Below are 18,277 nucleotides of genomic sequence, written 5' to 3' on the forward strand. Positions count from 1 at the left end.
CTTTAATTATACTTTACTTCATACAGTGCCCAAAGAAGCCTTGATGTGTGAAATAAAGTGGATTTTCTTTGCTTTCCTTTTTATTTCATTATGTTCTGTTCCTGCCCTTCTTCATTTCCTTTTAAAGGATGAATCCAGGACAGCCTCTGTAAGGCAAATATCAACTTCAAAGGGGGGCAATTCTCTGGGGAGGTGCTCTCAATCTGAAATGCTTCCCCCACCCCCTCCCTGCGGAGCCTGTTGTAAATATCTGGTGCTCTGTTTGGGCAGTTAAAAAACAACTTACCAAAGATCCTGGTTGGAAAGGGCCTGCTCGGGTGACAAACTGGCTGGGTCATCTTTGATCAGCTATTACTAAGTTGAGCAAGGATTGGCATCCTTCCTGGTCTGAGCACAACAATACATTTACTGAGCTCAGGAATGAAAATGTTAAGTGTTCACATGAATAAAACTTCAAAGATACTTTAAAAAGGATAAGTGGGATCCCTAAAGCTCAGTTTATTAGGCAACTGGAGTAAAAGGTCAAGGAGAAGTAGCTATCAAATAAAATAATATTAATTGATGTTTGTTCTCCTGGCTGATTCTCATTCCCTGATTATACTCAGGAACCAGTCCACTCCTCTCACTCATAACAGTTATACTTCAGTGGCTGAGAAACACTTTGGGACATCTGAGGTTGTGAAGGAGGCTATAGAAATATAAGTCTGTCGATCTATCTTTCTTATTCTCACATTTGCCCATCAGTTGCTGGACTGCTGAACATCACTGAGCATGTGAAGCAATTGTACATGCATAATAAATTAGGCAGCTCTAAAACAAAAACAAGCTGAACTTAAGTGTTTGTGTGCCTTATTAGTGTAAAAGGCTTGGGTAAACTGAGATGAGCTAAGTTTTGCAATGTCCCTCCTCCATTTTTCTTTCCTCAGTTTGTTTTGTGTGCTAGTGTGTTGTGCTGGCAGTTGGTGCATTGTATTAGTGCTCATACCTGTTCAAGGCAACTCATGTATAACCTCTGGCGTTAGAACGCATAGTATTGTATCTTGTTGGTCAAAGTTGGAGCCAAACAGCATTGTCATGCAATGCCTGCCCGTAACAATAATAATGAAGCTGACATTCCCAGGCTCGCTATACCATTTAATTATAAGTCCTTCACAAAATGACATTTCCAAAATTGCACAGACTATTATGGAGAGATATACCTTGGATGAAGACAGGATTAAGCTCATCTGTGATGCCTTCCATAGTTAGACATCCCATTAGCATGTTATTGTCTAGGCACAAGATAGGAATGAAGGAAGAACATTCTTTGGTCTTTTAATATTTTCCCATTCCATTGCAGCACCTACTGGTTTTTAAATGAGTTCAATTGCCTAGTCTCAAGCACCTTTCCTAGAAACCTATCCTAGTTTGTTGATCATCGACTGTCTTATAAACTTGGCCTTCACAGCCCTAAACCTGCACCTGTTTGGCCTGGTGCCTTGACTTATCTGAAAGTATTGTTCTGGGTTTACTTCCTCTGTTCATTTAGCATCTTATATACCTCCAGAAGACACCCTCTGAGATGCATATTATTATGGCTAATGAATCTTAGCTTACCTAGTCATTTCTAATAACTTCATCTATTTAAGATCGGGGATCATGCTTGTTCTCATTTGAACTGCCTTTAGGGCCTGGATGACTCCCTTATATTGCTACAACTTGACCTGTACACTAATGAGGAAACCTGGTCAAAACCTTGTGCAACTTCAATTTGGTTCATGAAGTTGTGAACAAATAACCACTTGCACAAAGTACTGGATGACTGTCAGCTCTTGTGAAACTAAAGACCACTACACATCATTGTCTTCAGTCAGGAAAAAGAGGATAAAAATGATGTGCAGAAGTGACAGGTAACATTTGTGCCACATAAAAGCAATGTAATGACCATATTAAATAATAACGAACTAATCATCTCTCCATGGCCTTCAATGACTACACCATTGCTAAGTATCCCATCGTCAACATCTTAGGGTCACCATTAACCAGAAGTGGAACAGGACCAGTCACATCAGAACCATGGCTACATGAATAGGCCAGAAGCTGGCTCACCTGACCTCTCAAAGGCTTTTTACTATCTATAAGGTTCAAGTTAGGAGTGTGATGAAGTACCACACCAACACTCGAGGCTTGATACCTTTCATCACAGTTTTCACCCTCTCTATGCACTATCAGTGTTGTATGATCTACAGGATACACTGCAGCAACTCACGAAAGTTACTTCAACAGCACTTCCCTCATTTGCAACCTCGGCCACCAAGAAGAGCAAGATGTGCAGTGTTATGGGAGCTTCATCCTCCTGACTTGGACATACATTGTCATTCCTTTGTCCTCACTGGGTCAAAAGCCGAGCATTCCCTACTTAACACCAGTGTGGGAGCACCACCAGTATAAGGACTGCAGCAGCCCAAGTAGAAAGCTCAACACCACCTTTTCAGGGCAACTAGAGATGAGCAATTAATATTGCCTTACCTGCATCACACACATCCCAAGAGCAATTTATTTTTAAAACATTTGTGTCATTCCGTTAACTATGTTTTTGGTGCTATGCCTTTGAAGATATAGCAACATTATTAATAGTGAGGGAGTTGATCAACATTGAATGGATTATTATTTAGGACTTGCAATCATTCTTTCTTTCTTAACTCCGTATCGGCTTGTTGAGCCTCAACTAGAGAAGATTTACTGTACATCTCTTTTGGATTATCGAAGTCTTTAATGAAAGTTTCAGCTAGCCAAATATCTGTCGGTGGCATCACTTTGACCTCTGATGATTGACTTTGCTTAGCCGTTGTTCGGGTCATCACACATGAAGGAAAAATTCCTAGAACCTTTTCCTGTAACGCTCTGTCTCTTTAACCTCGCTTGGGCTCTCCATAATTGTGGGAGAAGCTACTACCTTCGCTCTGGCTAAATAATTTCCCAGGAATACGTCAACTCCATCTATGGGTAACTTCTGGACAACCCCTACTGTCACTGTCACAGACATTAGGTCATGCTTCAAGTGCACCTGGTACAAAGGCACGGGTATATACTCCATTTACTAAAACTTTGGCTTTTAATGTGCTTTCTGAGGGAAAAGTTATGCCTTTCTCCATCAAAAGTGTTTGAGTGACTCCCGTATCTCTTAATATAATTATAGGTTTAGCTGTCTCATTTGAGGGATAAGGGGTTACTTTTCCTCTCTATAACTCTCATGTATCTTATTCGCCTCCCCTGAACTCATAGCAGTGTTCACACTCGGCTTCACAGCTGTAGTTAATGCCACAACTTGATCTGTTGTATTTTCAGTCAGGGCTCCTTTTCCTGAGTCATCCTTACATACCCCAATAAGACCCTTGGATTTCCCACACAACTTCTAGCAATCTTCATGAACATGTCCCACCTTATTACAATGGAAACATTTAGGCCTTTGAATATCACTTCCACCCTCAGCACCTTCCTTTCTGGTCTGAGGAGGAATTCCTGGGGCATTCCCAGATGTCCCTCTCTTCCCTGGCTACTTGTCTTTCTTTAACCTTTCCACCTTCTATCCTTCTCAGGTTTGTGGAGTGACGGAGAAAGGGTTTGGATTTATGGACCAGCTCATAATCGTCAGCCATCTCCACTGTCGGTCTAGCTGTTGCAACCCTCTGGTCTTCGCCATGGGTTCTAGCTGCTGGAGGATGTGATTTTTTAAATTCTTCCAGGAGAATTATTTCCCTAAGAACTTCATACTTTACATCTACCTTTAATGCCCGTATCCAACAGTCAACATTACTTTGCTTCACTCTCTCAAATTCAATATAGGTCTGCCCAGGCTATTTCCTTATGTTTTGAAATTTCTGCCTGTACGCCTTGGGGACCAACTCATATGCACTAAGAATAGCCTTTTTTACTGCATCATAATCGACAGAAACCTCTTCTGAAAGTGATGTATAAATCTCATGAGCTCTACCCTACTCTGTAGGAGCAATGTCCAGATTTCTTTTGGCCACTTCATTTGCTTAGCTACCTTCTCAAACAAAATAAAGAATGCCTCGACATCCCTTTCATCAAACTTTGGAAGAGCTTGTACAAATTTAAACATCTTCCCACTGGGTTTTGGGTTGGGGGTGGTTTTTCATCATCAGAACTTTCCCCAGCATCTGAGGCCTCTTTTTTTTCATTCCAGCCTTTTAAGCTGGTATTCCCTTCATCATTCCTTCTCTTTTCCCTCCCTTGTTAATTTCTCTCTCTGGAGGTCAAGTTCGAGCTTTTTCATTTTCTTTTTCTAATTCAATTTTTTTCCTTTCTCCTTCTCCTCTTTCTTCTTCCTCCAATTCAAGTTTTTCCATTTGCAACTGAATCTTAGCTGACTCAATTGACTCACCCCCTGGAGAACATGGTCTCTCTTGTATCCCTTCCAATTACCTCAACTATCTCTGTTTTCCACACCCCTGAGGTTAATTCTAACCACCTTATCTGCCAATCCAAATAGTTGAGTCTTGATTACTTTATGTAAACCGGTCAAGGTTAAATTTTCCATCTCTAGAAAAGTCTTAGTAATTTTCAAAGCTATTTTGGTTTACTAATATATAAGAAACCTAGTATCTGTCCTTTTATTCTTTACCAATTATTATTATTCCATGTCCCAGATTTCAAAATCCTGCAAGAGCGCCCAATCTATGTTCCGATCGGGCTGGTAAGAGTGCTCAGTTTATCTAGCCCCACTACTCCATAGATCGTACCATTAGCGTAAATGTTTAACTTGCTTACCAAAATAGCCAATTATTTACCTTCACTACTATTAGATCCAGAATAAAAGAGACTTTAACCAGGCATCTTTCAATAAACTCAGAATGATTGATTTATTATAAACTGAAACTTCTTTTTCAAAACAAGTTGCAAGAACTGGTTAACACAATTTGTAATCTGGAAGTATAACTATCTACCTCATTTAAAATTTCACAGCACGCACATGCACACTAACAAAGGAAAAACAAATAGGGTCTTTGCAGAGATGGGCGTTTGAAGAAAAGACTTTATAAAAAGGATAAAGTTTGCAGCGTTCCGATGCTGTCGATCTCGTGCTCCCTCATGCGATGACGGGTCTCTAGGCCCAGTAGATGTCTGGAGGTTCTCACCAATGGGGCTTCAGCATGGAGGAAAATAGAGCTGGATCAATCCTTCTCATCTCAGCCTCACACAGACAAGTTCCCCTGAGATAAGGATTCCTAGCTGGATACTGATAATCATGCAGGATTTCAAGCAAGGCAAGAAGAGTGCGAACGGGGCAGCTTTTCCTCTTCTCAATTCATTCCCAACTGAGTTCAAAACAACAAGTTCAAAACATAAAGCTCCTCCGTCAGGTGATTTCCAGTGAATCACCAGGCCTTTGCCTTAAAAACATTTTTTTTCATCAATTAAAATGATTGCAGTTTAAATAGACAAATAGCTCTCCTTCACAATTGCCATGCTGGTCATTTAACTCATGTCATGGGATTTCTTGGAAAAGGCATGCTTGCTTCAGTCCAAGATGAACTTGTGACCTTTTTTTCAAAAAAAAAGAAATCCGGGTCAGCTCCCAAGTGTCCAAATAATGTCCTTCCAAATTTTAAAATACAATATAGTTCTTGTAGATATGATTCTAACACAGAATTCAGCATTTCTCTTAATTGCTCTGCTTTACCCTGAAGATTTCAACACTAAATAAGCATTGGTCAGGAAAATACCAGCAAGATACTCAAGCCACCTAAATTAACTGGTTTGGAAGTTACATAGAATTTACAGCACAAAAATATTTCATTTGACCTAACTGATCCAGGTTGGTGTTTCTGCTCTACACCAGCCTCTTCAATTGAACCCAATCAGCATAACCTTCTATTCCTTTCTCCCTCATGTGTTTATCTAACTTCCCCTTAAATGGATTACATAGGATATATGGCACAGAAACAGGCCATTCAGCCCAAACAGTCCATGTGGTGTTTATGCTCCATTTGAGTCCCCTCCCATCTTTCCTCATCTAAATTAATCATCATAACCATCAACTCCCTTCTCCCTCATATGTTTGTCCAACTTCCCCTTAAATATATCAACCACTCCCTGTGGTAGCAAGTTCCACATTCTCACCACTCTTTGGATAAAGAAGTTTCTTCTGAATTCCATATTGGATTTCTTGGTGACCGTCTTCCATTGATGGCCTCTACTTATGCTCTTCCCCATGAGGAAATATTCTCTGTATCCACTCTATCAAAATCTTTTATTAGATCCCCCTCAGCCGCCCTTTTTGAAGAGAAAAGAGACCCAGCCTGTCAACCCTTTCCTGATGTATATACGTGCATTACTGGTATCATCCTTGTAAATCTTCTCTGCACCCTCTCTGGTGCCTCTATATAATTTTTCTAATACGGCAACCAAAACTGCATGCAGTACTCTAATTGTGGTCTAACCAAGATTCGATACAGGTTTAGCATAACTTCCCTACTTTTCAATTATGTCCCTTTTAGAAATAAAGTCTTGTTTGGTTCGCATTTTTTAGGGCTTTGCCAACCTGCGGCGCAATATTTAGTGATTAATGTATTTGTACACGAAGATCCTTTTGTTCCTCTACGCCATCTAGACTTGAACCTTCCAAGTAATGTGACCTCCCTGTTCTTTCTACCAAAATGCACTACTTCACATTTATCTGTGTTGAACTTATTTTGCCAATGAATTGCCAATTCTGCAAGCTGATTAACCCTCCTGTAATTTGCTGTAGTCCTCCTCAATAATGACTATCTGTCCCCCAGCACCCCCAAATTTGGAGTCATCCATAAATTTAGAAATTTTGATTCCAGAGTCCAAATCATTAACATAAATTGTAGACAGCAGTGTTCCCAGCACTGATCATTGTGGAATACCACTTCCCACCTTCTGCCACTCTGAATAACTACCCTTTATTCCTACTCTTTGCTTTCTGTCTTGAAGCCAAAGAGCAAACCATTCTGCCACTTGTCTTCTGACTCCACATTCTTTAACCTATTCATAAGTCTTTTATGCGGCACCTTATTAAAACCTTTTGAAAATCCAGATAAATTGCATCTACAACGTTACTATTGTCTACTTTCTCTGCTGCCTCCTCAAAGAATTCAAAAAGGTTGGTCAAGTTAAATTTTTGCTTTTGAAATCCATGCTGACTATTCATTTTTTTTGTTTCTAGATGTTCTTCTTCCTCTCCCTTTTAGTGAAGATTCCATTATATTTCCTATCACCAATGTTAAGCAGTCAGGTTTATAATTCCCTGGACATGTTCTGTCCCTATTCTTAAATATAGGAATTACATTAGCCATGCATCTATGCAATCCACCTCAGCTATTGCATGTGATAGTGTGTTCCACATTTTAACTACTCTGTGGCATAGAGAGATATCTTCTGATATAAAGATTGGAAATGTTGTCAACTGTGATGGGGATTGTCTTGAACTTCAAAAGGACATAGACATATGTTGGTGGATTGGGCAGACAAGTGGCAGATGAAGTTCAATGCAGAGAAGTGAGATTTGATTCATTTTGGCAGGAAACATATGGGGAGACAGTAGAAAGTAAAGGGGGAGCCTCTAAAGGAGGTGCAGGAACAGAGGGACCTCAGTGTATACATACATCTGTCATTGAAGATGGCAGGGCATGTTGAGAGAGCAGTCAATAAAGCATATAATATCTTAGGCTTTATTGATAGGGACATTGGGTACAAGAGTAAGGAGGTCATCTTGAACTTGTATAAGACAATAGTTAGGCCTCATCTGGAGTACTAATGGGTAAAGTATGACTAATGGGAAACAAAGCAGCAGGTTAGCGTGTGGGGGGGTGGATTCAACTTCATGGAAAATTATGAAAAAACTGAAAAGAAAGGAGAGCCCAGGAGAGGCTATTAAAGTCCCCAGAACACAAAATAGGACAGAGTGTTTGGAAAGGGCTAGGAATCTAACTTCAAGCACATCAGATAAAGGGACGACAATGGGAAAGGGGACGGGAAATACAGGACTGAAGGTGTTGTATTTGAATGCACGCAGTATACGAAATAAGGTAAATGAGCTTGTGGCGCAGATTGAAATTGGCAGGTATGATGTGGTGGGCATCATGGAGACATGGCTGCAAGGGGATCAGGACTGGGAGCTAAATATCCAAGGATATACATCCTATCGAAAAGATAGGCAGGTTGGCAGAAGGGGTGGGGTTGCTTTGTTAGTAAGAAATGAAATTAAATCGATAGCAAGAAATGACGTAGGGTCAGATGATATAGAATCTGTGTGGGTAGAGTTGAGGAACCGCAAAGGTAAAAAAACCATAATGGGAGTTATGTACAGGCCTCCGAACAGTAGTCAGGATGTGGGGCACAAGAAAGACCAGGAGATAGAAAAAGCGTGTAAGAAAGGCAAGGTTACAGTGATCATGGGGGATTTCAATATGCAGGCAGACTGGGAAAATCAGGTTGGTAGTGGATACCAAGAAAAGGAATTTGTGGAATGTCTACGAGATGGCTTTTTGGAGCAGCTTGTGGTGGAGCCCACTAGGGAACAGGCAATTCTAGATTTAATGATGTGTAATGAGGTAGATTTGATAAGGGAGCTTAAGGTGAAGGAACCCTTAGGAGGAAGTGACCATAATATGATAGAATTTACCCTGCAATTTGAGAGGAAAAAGCTGGAATCAGGTGTAATGGTATTACAGTTGAATAAAGGCAACTACAGAGGCATGAGGGAGGAGCTGGCCAGAATTGACTGGGAGATGAGCCTAGCAGGAAAGACAGTGGAACAGCAATAGCAGGAGTTTCTGGGAGTAATTTGGGAGACACAGCAAAAATTCATCCCTAGGAAGAAGAAGCATACTAAAGGGAGGACGAGGCGACCATGGCTGACAAGGGAAGTCAGGGACAGCATAAAAGCTAAAGAGAAAGCATACAATGTGGTGAAGAGCAGTGGGAACCCAGGGGATTGGGAAGCCTACAAAGACCAACAGAGGACAACTAAGAAAGAAATAAGGAGGGAGAAGATTAAATATGAGGGTAAACTAGCCAGTAATATAAAAGAAGATTGCAAGAGTTTTTTTAGATATATAAAGGGTAAGAGAGAGGCAAAAGTGGACATTGGGCCGCTGGAAAATGACGCTGGAGAAGTAATAATGGGGAACAAAGAAATGGCGGAGGAACTGAATAGGTACTTTGCGTCAGTCTTACGGAGGAAGACACGAGTAACATCCCCAAAATTCAAGAGAGTCGGGGGCAGAGGTGAGTATGGTGGCCATTACCAAGGAGAAGGTGCTAGGAAATCTGAAAGGTCTGAAGGTGGATAAATCACCTGGACCAGATGGATTACATCCCAGAGTTCTGAAGGAGATAGCTGAAGAGATAGTGGAGGCATTAGTGGTGATCTTTCAGGAATCATTGGAGTCAGGGAGGGTCCCAGAGGACTGGAAAATCGCTAATGTAACCCCCCTGCTTAAGAAGGGAGTGAGGCAAAAGATGGGAAATTACAGGCCAATTATCCTGACCTTGGTCGTTGGTAAGATTTTAGAGTCCATTATTAAGGATGAGATTTCAGAATACTTGGAAGTGCATGGTAAAATAGGGCAAAGTCAGCATGGTTTCATCAAGGGGAGGTCATGCCTGACAAATCTGTTGGAATTCTTTGAGGAGGTAATGAGCAGGTTAGACAAAGGAGAGCCAATGGATGTTATCTACTTGGACTTCCAGAAGGCCTTTGACAAGGTGCTGCACAGGAGGCTGCTCAGTAAGATAAGAGCCCATGGTGTTAGAAGCAAGGTACTAGCATGGATAGAAGATTGGCTGTATGGCAGGAGGCAGAGAGTGGGGATAAGGGGGTCCTTCTCAGGATGGCGGCCAGTGTGGAGTTCCACAAGAGTCAGTGTTGGGACCACAACTTCTCACTTTATACATTAATGGTCTAGATGAAGGAACTGAGGGCATTCTGGCTAAGTTTGCAGATGATACAAAGATAGGTGGAGGGACAGGTAATATTGAGGAGGCGGGGAGGCTGCAGAAGGATTTAGACAGGTTAGGAGAATGGGCAAAGAAGTGGCAGATGGAATACAACGTGGGGAAGTGTGAGGTCATGCACTTTGGTAGGAAGAATAGAGGCATAGACTATTTTCTAAATGGGGAGAGAATTCAGAAATCTGGAGTGCAAAGGGACTTGGGAGTCCTAGTCCAGGATTCTCTTAAGGTTAACTTGCAGGTTGAGTCGGTAGTTAGGAAGGCAAATGCAATGTTGGCATTTATTTCGAGAGGACTAGAATATAAAAGCAGGGATGTGCTGCTGAGGCTTTATAAGGCTCTGGTCAGACCACATTTAGAATATTGTGAGCAATTTTGGGCCCCGTATCTCAGGAAGGATGTTCTGGCCCTAGAGAGGGTCCAGAGTAGGTTCACGAGAACGATCCCAGGAATGAAAGGCTTAACATATGAGGAACGTTTGAGGACTCTGGGTCTATACTCGATGGAGTTTAGAAGGATGAGGGGGGATGTGATTGAAACTTACAGAATACTGAAAGGCCTGGATAGAGTGGACGTGGGGAAGATGTTTCCATTAGTAGGAGAGACTAGGACCCGAGGGCACAGCCTCAGAGTAAAAGGAAGACCTTTTAGAACAGAGCTGAGGAGAAACTTCTTTAGCCAGAGAGTGGTGAATCTATGGAATTCATTGCCACAGAAGGCTGTGGAGGCCAGGTCATTGAGTGTATTTAAGACCGAGATAGATAGGTTCTTGATTGGTAAGGGAATCAAAGGTTATGGGGAGAAGGCGGGAGAATGGGGTTGAGAAACTTATCAGCCATGATTGAATGGCAGACAGACTCGATGGGCTGAATGGCCTAATTTCTGCTCCTATGTCTTATGGTCTTACTGCCTCCAGTTCTGGGTGCCATACTTGAGGAAGGATGTGAAGGCATTGGAGGGAGTACAGAGGAGATTACAAGAATGATTCCAGGGATAAAGAACTGTAGCTATGAGGATAGATTGGAGAGGCTGGGACTCTTTTCCCTGGAGAAAAGAAGGCTAAGAGGAGACTTGATAGAGGTATTCAAGATCCTGAGGGTATGGACAGAGTAAATAGTGATAAACTGTTCCCACTCAAGAGAACATCAAGAACTAGAGGGCACAGATTCAAAAATAATTGGCAAGAAGAGGAAATGTGATGTGAGGAAAAATGTTTTGACCCAGACGGTGGTTGGAGTCTGGAACAAACTTCCTGAGAGGGTGGTGGAGACAGGTTCGATCGAGGTATTCAAGAGGGAATTGGATTGCTACCTGAAAAGAAAGAATGTGCAAGGTTATGGGGATATGCTGTACATAGTCCATGACCAAAAGACATGGACTATGTACAGCAGGCACCTCAAAATTCTGGAGAAGTACCACCAGTGCTACCTCCGCAAGATCCTGCAAATCCATTGGCAGGACGGGCACACCACCGTCCGTGTTCTTGCTCAGGCCAACATCCCCAGCATTGAAGCAGTGACCACACTCAACCAGCTCCGCTGGGCGGCCCACGTCGTCCACCTGCCTGACACGAGACTCCCGAAACAAAGCGGTCTACTCAGAGCTTCAACACGGCAACCCAGCCCAAGGAGGGCAGAGGAAATGCTTCAAGGAGACCCTCAAAGCTTCTTGAAAAAGTGCAACATCGCCACCAACATCTAGGAATCCCTGGCCCAAGACGGCTCAAAGTGGAGGGAAAGCATCCAGGAAGGAGCTGAACACCTCGAGTCTCATCGCCAAGGGCTAGCTGAAGTCAAGCATCGACAGCAAAAGGAGCGCGTGGCAAGCCGGACACCCCACCCACCCGCTCCCCCTACCACTGTCTGCCCCACCTATGACTGAGACTGTAGGTCACGCGTTGGACTCTTCAGTCACCTGAGAATTCAATCTTAGTGTGAAAGCAAGTCACCCTCGACCCCGAGGGACTGCCTAAGAAGAAGAGAAGTACTGGATGTCAGATAAGCTTTCTGATAATTTTATCAACAGTGGACCCGTAATTTTGGTCTCCTCCACAAGTTCTACAGAAAAAATCTTCTGCCCTGGGAACTAACCTAAATGCCACCCTTCCAGCATATTTCAGGTTGGGAAATGTGGGCAGTGAAAGTTCTTTGTACTCTGCTGGTGCAGGCCAAATCCTACTCAGTAGATGGTCACTTTTCTTTCTTCCATAGCGAAACTGCCTGGAATGAAATTATAGTTATCAAAACGGTGTGAGCAGTATACTTTGTACAAATGCTTAATCAGCTGCACATAATACTAGAGGAGGCCGTCTGTAAATTGCATTTCTTTAATGGGAGTTACCTTTCAGTTGCTATTTGGTAAAAGGTGCAGAAACAATCTTCAAACAATCTGGCACGCATTAAATCGCTGGCAGCTGAGCAATGCAAATGTCTCGGTCAAAGCCCTGCTAAATTCTGTTTTTTTCTCACCAGTTTTTCTTCTTCCTTATCCACCCACACCCAACCTGCCAGAAGGCATTGACTCCTTACTCCAGGAAGGGAGGGTGTCCTCAGGTGCCTCACCCAGGTGGATATTACTCATGAGAGATCCTGGATGGCTGAATGATGACAAGCTATTTCACACTGGGGAGTAGAGCCTGATCCACTCTTCACCAGCATCTCCAAGATAAGATGGAGTCTCTCTTCCTGTCCCAGCTGAGATTAGCTAACTTTACATAGACTGCAGGTCAAACTTGGAGGTGTCAGCTCCTTATTCAGTACACTGACTCAATCATCCATGGAGTTTCACTAAAATTATCAACTCACTTATTCTTCTCCACCATCCCAAGAACAGAATCTGTTTATTGTACATGCATACATTCATCATCTGTTTCGGTTCTTGAATCAATATTCTCATTAACTGCTTTGAGTTATCCATCCTTACCCCCCTTTTTAATTAAACCAATTCATGCAAATGCCTAGATTATGGTATGGGGATTGTATGGTCTATGAGGGAGAAAGGTGCACCACCATAATGAAGGACTTTTTGTGGCTGCAAACAAAAACTAACCCCAATTATTGGAATTATTTTTAACTTTCTTTCCTTTTCATTGTACTTGACCAAAATAAAATCTCTGTGCCTAAGTGTGCTTGCTTAAAAAGGACACCAGCATATTTTGTAAAATTTGAAATATCTTCAGAAAGCTGGAATGGAAAGGACTAGCTTTGATCTTTTTCGTCAAATGAATGATACAGATGACAGAAAGATATCCCATTTAAATTCTGGAAATCAACGTTCTTGTCCAACAGGTATGATTGCTACAGATCAAGTTACATCTGAATGCCTTGCAAATTCCACTGGCACTTATGCAGCAAGAGTACAAAGTGCAATAAAAAGTCATAATGAGGGAGAAAATAGATTGTGCTAGCAAGAAGTATGAAAACAGTCAGTAGGAGCTTCTACAAGCATGTAAAAAGGAAGAGAGTAGCTAAAGTAGACATTGGACCCTTAGAGGATAAGATTGGGAAATTAATAATGGGAAAGAAGGAAAAGGCAGAGACTTTGAACAAATATTTTGAATCTGTCTTCATGGTCGAAGACACTAAAAGCACCCCAATAATAGTAAAAAGACAGGGAGTGAGAGAGGGGGAGGAATTACCACTAGAGAAAAGGTACTCAGAAGACTAATAGGAATAAAAGCTGGCAAGTCCCCTGAACATGATGGCCTGCAACCCAGGGTCTCAAAAGCTGCAGAGATAGTGAATGCATTATTGATCGTAATCTTCCAAAATGGGATGGTCCAGTGGATTGCAAAACTCCAAATGTAATGCCCTTATTCAAGAAAGGAAAGAGACAGAAAGTAGGAAACTATAGGCCAGTTAGCCTAACATCTGTCATTGGGAAAATGCTGAAATCCATTATTAAGGAAGTAGTAGCAGGACATTTATGAAATCTCAATACAATGAGGCAGTGCTTAAAGGGGAACCAGTAGGCATAGTGTATTTGGATTTCTAAAAGACATTGGGTAAGGTACCACATAAATTGTTACTGCACAAGATAAGAGCTAATGGGACAGAATTTAATGTCAGGGTTTCCCACCCTGCCACCCAAAGACTCAGCGGGGAACGCATCCTTGGAATGTTAATTGGCTGGAGGCACAACATCTGCTTCTCACTCAGGCATGTCCCGTCTCAGAGAGGCTGGCAGCCCTGTAGTCCCAGTAGTATCATCAGGACCAGTGGCTGCTTGTAGACCTACAAGTAGTCCCACCAGTCAAAGTGCCAGAGCCCATTGAACCAGCTAAGCCTGGGGTCTTGCGGTGGGGAGGAGAAGCCTGTGGTGGGGGTCCAAGCAAGGAGAGAGCACCTGGAGCAAGGAGGGGCAGAGTGATGGAGGCACCTCCCCACACCCCCTTTCCCCCTCGAGGCTTGAGCAGGATGACCTGCTCGGCTTTCCCCCGCCCCCATTCCTGAACTCTTCCTGCCGGCAGTGGCCCTTCAGTTCCCGAAAATTGGCCATTTAAGAGCATCAATTGGGGCGAAGGTGGGTGGGCCACCCTAGACCTTGCCTGCACCTGGTAAAATTGTCAGATCGGGGGCAGTAGGAAGGCCACCCCACAAACCTGCAAACTCACCTCAGGGGCCTGTCAAATTCTGCCCATGGTTTTGGGGTTATATATTGTGTTTTGAGGATTGGCTAGCTAACAGAAAACAGAATCAGATTGACAAATTGTAACTTGTGAAGTGCTTCAAGGGTCAGTGCTGGGGCGTCAACTGTTTACAATCAAGGCCAAGACCAGATCAGCCATGATCTTATTGAACAGTGGAGCAGGCTTGAGGAGCCGTATGGCTGCTACTCCCATTTCTTATGTTTTTGCTTCCAAGTTTGTCATTACTGTGTGGAGCAGCTATAACTGTGTCATGAAGAGCGATTCAGGTGAAGTTTGCTACACAGTGATAGAACCATGGCTCTGAGTGGAGCTTAGTTGATTCCCACAGCAAACAAGAGACAGTCAGAGGCTAAGTTATTGCTAGATTCTCTCATCTGCTTCCACCTGAAGCCAGAGAGCCCAGGAAACAGGTTCCCTGCCAACTGCCTTCAAGAGTGAATGGTGAGGGAGACCTGAACAAAGAAAGCGAAAAATATAAGTACCTCCCCCATCCCACCCCTAATAAGTACATGTTACGGGATTTCCATTGATTGAGCAGTAATTACTTATTCCAATAGGTTTGATTCGTTAGCATTGATAGCATCTGAAGGTCTCAGGCAAATGCGTTTGTTGCAGTTGCTGAATTTACGGTATTGCTGTTGCAGCCAGTGTAAAATTTTTGTCAGCATGATTCAAACCAGTGCCAGAATTGTGATGCCATACCAGGTAAATTCTTTTGAAGCTTCATTTTCAGCCAAATCTCTCCACTTTTCAATGCCTGTTGTTTCCAAAATCTGCACTATTCAATTTTTGAAGAGAACCTTTTGGAATTTTTTTGGGGGGATATGGTTGTCTCTACACCCAAGAGTTCATTGTGTGGTTTTTATGCTGATGACAGCCATTGCATTCTTGCAACATTTGTGCATACATTCAAACTGGCCTTTTTAATGTCTCCTGAACGAAATCCTTCCATTCCTACACCTCAGTGTATTCGTTGATTTGCACCGATGCTGTGTGACCTTACTTAAACTGGCCTACGCTGATCACATTGCCTTAATCATCTACTAATGCTCTCTGCAGTACAATTCCATGACCTTCTACCCATGCATTGGGGGTTGCAGTGAGAGTATATGGAACCTGGTATTAAATATTCAGGCTGTGTTTAAGTTAGTAACAATTGTCAGTTTCTCTGCCCCCATTCTTTTCTCTGCTTTTACTCCATTTCCAAGGCAAACATTAAGAAGATGATCTACCATCAACATTTCTGGAATGCGCTGCCTGAGGGAGTGGTGGGAGCAGATTCGATAGTAATTTTCACAAGGGAATTGAATATGTGCCTGAAGGGGGGAAAATTTGCAGAGCTATGAAGAAAGAGCAGAGGAGTTGGGCCAATTGGATAGTTGCTCCAAAGAGCTAGCACAGGCCCAATAAGTCGAATAGCCTCCTTCTGTACTGTGTCATTCTGTCATTACCATGCTATCCCATGAGGGAGAGGTGAAGATGGGACAAAACACTTTACTCACAGGGAGTGAAAAATCAACTGGTCAGATCAAACCATTTCTAAACATTTGAGCAACAGGAGCCCGAAGAGCTCACCCTTTCAGCTGAGTAATGGTGAGAGGTGGTCAAGGAGAAGGGGAGCAAATAATTTACTATGGAGGGAATTTTAAAACGTTACAACTTCATTTCACATAATGAAGTCTATAATTATAATTAAAGATAATTTGATTTGCATAAAGCTTTTTTCAAAATGCATTAAATTGTCAGTTCTTCTGAGCTTAAACTATAATAATGCTGCCAGTAATCATATTTAATGGTCTTACAGCAAAAAGGTGGAGTTCAGTTTTGCTAATGGCCACATTTACATTAAGTGCGCAAATTCCTTTGAAGTTCCAAAAGCAGGCTGTATCTCTGCTGTACGTTCGAGAATGTTGTTGCTTCTTCCCTCAGGCGGATTCAAATGTGTAGCTTCTTTCTCATTTTTATCCTTTCTCAGGTCCCTCCCCCTCACCACCTCTCCCTGCTCCCAGACTCTTCTTAAAAAAATCATCTGGCACTCTAAAGCATACGTGTCATATTGTACCTTCACAGTCTTCATCAGAGCATGTGTTTCTGTTTTTACCAAGGTGAAGTCATTCTGATAAACTTTATGCTGTCATTTTTCATCCAGAAAGCCTTTATGTTTTCTAATAATTGGCAGCAGAGGTAGATTTTTCCTTTCAAGTGATGACTAGTTGGCTGAAGATCAAAGCAAGGCCCTGTGCTTTTGGTTGCCACGAAGGGGCGTTGGAACTGGCATAGAGCCCAGATCCTAAGTGACAGGCATACCGATTAGGTGCCAAGCGCCTAGGTCAACACCGAGTGTCTGTGCACGTTCTTCCTCTTTGCCTATCTCATGTTACATTTCTCTTTTTGTTTTTACAGACCAGCAACAAGTTGAAGCAGATTGAGAAAGAATACAGCCAGAGGCTTTTAAAATCTTCACAGGTATGGCCCAGAGATTCAGAAACCTCAGTAATCATGTCAAGTTTGGGAAGTATCAGTAAACCCATTTTAACGATATCTTTCCTTAAGAAACACTTCCTCACTTTCAAAATGTCTGCAGTCACACATTACAGCCCATCAGAACTAAAAGGAACGTTTTGAAGATCTAATTCTGTGCCACCATAATAAAAATAATTAGGAATTATTACTTTTCTTTGCATCTATAGGTATTGTGCTTAAAATCCAAGAAGCTGTCTGTTAACAGCTGAGATAAAGCTGTTTTGAAAACCCTACACAATCAAAGCACACAAAGCATTCTCCTTTGCATAGCTCATTGTTGTCGTACAGTAGATCTAATCAGTGGAGATGACAGTAAGGCATAAACCAGCTGCCATCTGCCTTGATAGGCCCACCTCCAAAGCCTAAAGCAGTTGGTTTAATAAAAAGTGTACACAAACTGTGTATGGTACTTCTCATCCATCCCAGAAAAAGGATGGCAATGATTTCATAAGATTTGGTGAGAGCTGATTTCCAGCAGTTTGAGTTGAAAAAGAAAATATCTTGTATGTTAAATGGCCAGAATGTCTGACAAAACAGTAAAAGAAAAAATACAGAGAGGATTTTTATAATTACAAAACAGTGTCTTAATGAGATTAAGTGGGTGTGCAGGCTTTGTTCATTAAATTCTTTGCATATTGCAACATTCCTTTTACTTAAACAACCTTAACCCTTTTCAATCCAGAACAGCTTCATTCATTTTGATTTTTATACTGCCAGTGCTCTTTTTCTGAATGTACTTGTTTGGTACCTCCCAAAGTTATTGCTCAATGAATCTATTTCATCGTCATTTGGAAGACGGATGGCGTCCACCACAGACATTTCTGTTGACACTTGACTATTCCAGTGCACACCTGGCTGGCCTCCCATATTCTCCCTCCTGTAAACTTGTTCATCCAAAACTTTGCTGCCCATGTCCTAACTTGCACAAAGTCCCATTCACCTATTACCCCTGTGCCCACTAACCTACATTGGCTCCAGATTAAAAAACACCTCTATTTTAAATTTCTTATCCTTGTTTTCAAATTCCTCCATGGTCTAGTTCTCCCTATCTCTATAATATCATCCAGCCCTACAACCCTACGAGATATCTGCACTCCTCCAATTTTAGCCTCTTCGGCATCC

The 18,277-nt window shown here is 42.2% G+C and overlaps 1 protein-coding gene across 8 annotated transcripts in view; it reads left to right on the forward strand.

Moving 5' to 3' along the window:
• Window positions 1-18,277, forward strand: part of cep112 (centrosomal protein 112) — a 432,841-nt gene that overhangs the window by 344,748 nt on the left and 69,816 nt on the right. For all 8 annotated transcript variants that reach the window (XM_078529029.1, XM_078529025.1, XM_078529028.1 and 5 more), the window contains one exon: window positions 17,036-17,098. In XM_078529029.1, the coding sequence (XP_078385155.1) occupies window positions 17,036-17,098 (63 nt within the window). The remainder of the gene's footprint in view (window positions 1-17,035; window positions 17,099-18,277) is intronic.

This window comes from Cetorhinus maximus, chromosome 24 (genome assembly GCF_964194155.1).
Source record: "Cetorhinus maximus chromosome 24, sCetMax3.hap1.1, whole genome shotgun sequence".
Lineage (NCBI taxonomy): Eukaryota > Metazoa > Chordata > Chondrichthyes > Lamniformes > Cetorhinidae > Cetorhinus > Cetorhinus maximus.